Raw genomic sequence first — 3,412 nt, 5'->3', positions numbered from 1 at the left:
CCTGCTTCACATTGAAGAATTCAGAGTGTTTACATTTAATTCTCCCTGCTTCTCAGATCCTTGTATCCTGTAAGGGTCTCAGAATCCCTGACATCCAGTTCCAAAATGTGATCTCAGGATATAAAGTGATAACAAATTGGATATTCCAACACCCCTCTCTACTCCTGAACTGTAAATTTGCATATTTTTCCTCAAAAATTATTTTAAAAATTCTTTTTGAATACTCCATTTCTTTTCAATGTACTCCAGACAAACCTGATACTATCTAAAGCATCATTCTGATCATGTTTCCAAGTGTCACGGTCTTGAGGATTTTCCTCACATCTGAGTTCTGTATCGCCGTCATAGGGAACTCGTTGCTCTTCCTGTCTTACCTGTACATCTTCTTAGCTCAACGTTATCTGGAGAAACCGATAGATTCAATTTTCATGCACCTGACAATGGCCAATGTTTTCACAGTTGCCTTCTTGTTGATACCTTATATTGCATCATCTTTTGGAGTGAGACGTTTTCTCAATGATGCTGGTTGCAAGGCAGTCTTGTATATCTACAGAGTTACCCGGGGTCTTTCCATCTGTACTACCTCTATTCTGAGTACATTTCAAGCCATCACCATCAGTCCCAGTAACTCTAAGTGGGCATGGCTGAAACCTAAGCTCTCTACATGGATCTTTCCCTCTTTCTTTTTCTCCTGGGTCATCAACATGCTCATTTACATTCATATCATTCATACTGTAATAGCCAAGAACAATGCCAGTCATGCTGGCCAGGGTTATGTTCATGCTTTCTGTAAGACCAGGGATTCTAGGGATGAAAATTCACTGCCATTTTTCATTATATTATTGACTCGAGATCTCCTGCTTGTGGTACTCATGATGTCATCCAGCCTCTACATGGTGAATCTCCTTTTCACACATCATAGGAGAACCCGACATGTCCATAGCCGGAGCCTCTCCTCCCAGCCATCTCCTGAAACCAAAGCCACTCACAGCATCCTTTTGCTGGTAAGTTGCTTTGTGTTCTTTTATTGGTTGGGTAACTTTATCACCCTTTATGAATTCTATGCACCCAACAATATCTCAAGACTGGAAGGAATTAATGCTATTTTATCATCCTGCTACCCAACCATCTGCCCATTCTTACTCATGAGGAATAATAAAATAGTTTTACAATTTACTTCATCACTTTCTATACTGCGAAGTACATGTACTCAGAATGCATTCAGTAGCTGATCTTGACACCTCATCAGACCTCTACCTGCAAAGATGCTATCGGAGACACACATTGGATTGAGATTTCAGACTCCAGTGCTATGGAATCACTGTTCGACTGCATCTCTTCATTACATGATTGCCAGATGTTGCAGAAAATGCAGTTTTGTGCAGATGTGCTGAACACCATGGAATGTTCAGTAGCAGCTATGTCTTCATTTGTGCATGTCCACAGCTCTCCACTAAGTTATGAGCACTGAAAATAAATGTCTTAGAACATCCAAGGTAGCCCTGAGATTGCTTATGAGACACAAAAATGTTAAACTATGTATATCACTGCCTTTGACTTCTTTTTGAAAGTGAAGTTTAATTTCCAGTTTAGAATTTTGAGGTGAAGCTTCAATCATGGAAGAGGAGGCATGGCATGAGCAGACAAACTGCATCATACCTTGTCACATAAACAGGAAGGAAGTAGAATAAAAAAGCTGTCTAGCATTGGCAAACTGGACAGGGCTATGAAATCCCAAGGCTCACTCCCAGTGACACACTTCCTCCAGGAAGACTAACTCCAAACGCTCCATCACCTGGCTATGAAGTGTGCCACTTAATCAACAACACATAATGCTGTCTTGGTCATTTCATATTTGAAGTACTTAATTGGCAGTAAAAGAAGGGGATCCATATATATGTGTATATATATATATATATATATATTTTTTTTTTTTTTTGGTTTTTCGAGGTAGGGTCTCATTCTAGCCCAGGCTGACCTGGAATTCACTATGGAGTCTCAGGGTGGCCTTGAACTCACGGCGATCCTCCTACTAGGAATGCTCCTCTATGGGGTAGCAGGTATTCCCTACTGGGATGTTGGTTATGCATTGTGGGAGCAGTTATTTTGGGGAGAACAGAATGCCTCTGGGCATGATTTCTCAACCTGTGCATCTTACGATTTTTCTGTCCCTACTTTCACAAAATTCCCTGAGCCATGGTAGGAGAATTTTAAGGATATATCAGTGGTGAGCTCATAGGAGTATTGGATCTCTGGTTTGTTAATGTTGAGTAGCCTCAGGGTCTGTCTCTTCACCCTGGTGCTGATTATCAGGTTCAGCATGGAGGTGGCACTCTTGCTTGTCTCTCCAGTTCCTCTGTGCTTTCAGCTTTGGCTTCGCTGAAGTGCGAAGGCATTTTTTTAAGTTAGTTTTGTATTCAGCAAATACAGGCAGTTTGGTAGCATTATTAGGCTCATCTGTGACCTTACCCCTCCCCAATGGTCCCTCCTTGTTGAGGTATATGGGTTGTGCATTGTGGAGTTAGCTCACAGTTATTGGTACGATAAATGTCTCTGCATATCACGACCCAACATGTGGCTCTGACATTCTTTCAGCCCCTTCTTCTGCAAAATTTCCCTGAGCCATGTTGGGTTCATTTTTGGTCTGCTTTAGTGATGAGGTGTTTTGGGCCATGAGGCTCTGGCTTTCTGATTTGGTAGGAGTTGATTTTTCTCTGTGTTGGTCTCCTTCCCCCTTGTGCTGGTATCCGGTTCATTAGGAAAAGAGCACCCTTGCTTGTTTCGCCAGTTTTCCTTAGGTTTAGCCAGGGCCTTTTTGAGGTATGATGGGGTGGCTCTCTCCTTAGGATCTGCATCTATCTGAAAAAGAGAAGCAGATTCTCCAACGGAGAGCAAGTTAGCACCAGAACAAATGAAATAACCCTTACTTTTTTTGATAGAGAGTTAAATAGGTGTAGGCCCTCTTGGAGCCCATGATACATGGTAGCTTAATATTGGAGAGCAGGCTTATGTTTGGATATGGTTCTGAATTGTTTCCCAGATCCAGCTATGGGTCCCATACCACTGAGGGGATCAGTTAGCCAAATCAAGAGCTGTTGGTTCCCCTGCATGGCTGTGTGCCACTATTGCACTTATGTGGGCATCACACCAGGTTATTTGCTGCTAAGTAGGTTAGACCTTGAGTTGCTTGGACAGATATTGGTCATTTTCCCCAGTCGCCCATGTAGCACCTTCTGGCACTAGACACACTGACTGTCTGGGGACTGACTCTCTCCTGGCTTCCAGCCATGCCGTTCCATTTTATGTGTCAGCTGCATATGGTGTCTTCAGCAATAGGGTCTTATCACTAACCTTTGGTGGGTCATCAAGTACTCTGACAGGAATCTGTCTTTCTTTTAGGAAACCTTGTTGG

At 42.5% G+C, this 3,412-nt stretch overlaps 1 protein-coding gene across 1 annotated transcript; it reads left to right on the top strand.

Moving 5' to 3' along the window:
* The first annotated feature begins 284 nt into the window (after positions 1-284).
* LOC123454590 (vomeronasal type-1 receptor 4-like) lies at positions 285-1,232 on the top strand. The gene has a single exon (XM_045133285.1). It carries the CDS (start codon positions 285-287, stop codon positions 1,230-1,232), a length of 948 nt encoding a protein of 315 aa, XP_044989220.1.
* The last annotated feature ends 2,180 nt before the right edge of the window (positions 1,233-3,412 follow it).

Source organism: Jaculus jaculus, chromosome 14 (assembly GCF_020740685.1).
Source record: "Jaculus jaculus isolate mJacJac1 chromosome 14, mJacJac1.mat.Y.cur, whole genome shotgun sequence".
In the NCBI taxonomy this organism is placed as follows: domain Eukaryota; kingdom Metazoa; phylum Chordata; class Mammalia; order Rodentia; family Dipodidae; genus Jaculus; species Jaculus jaculus.
This window is presented reverse-complemented; position numbering and strand designations above follow the sequence as displayed.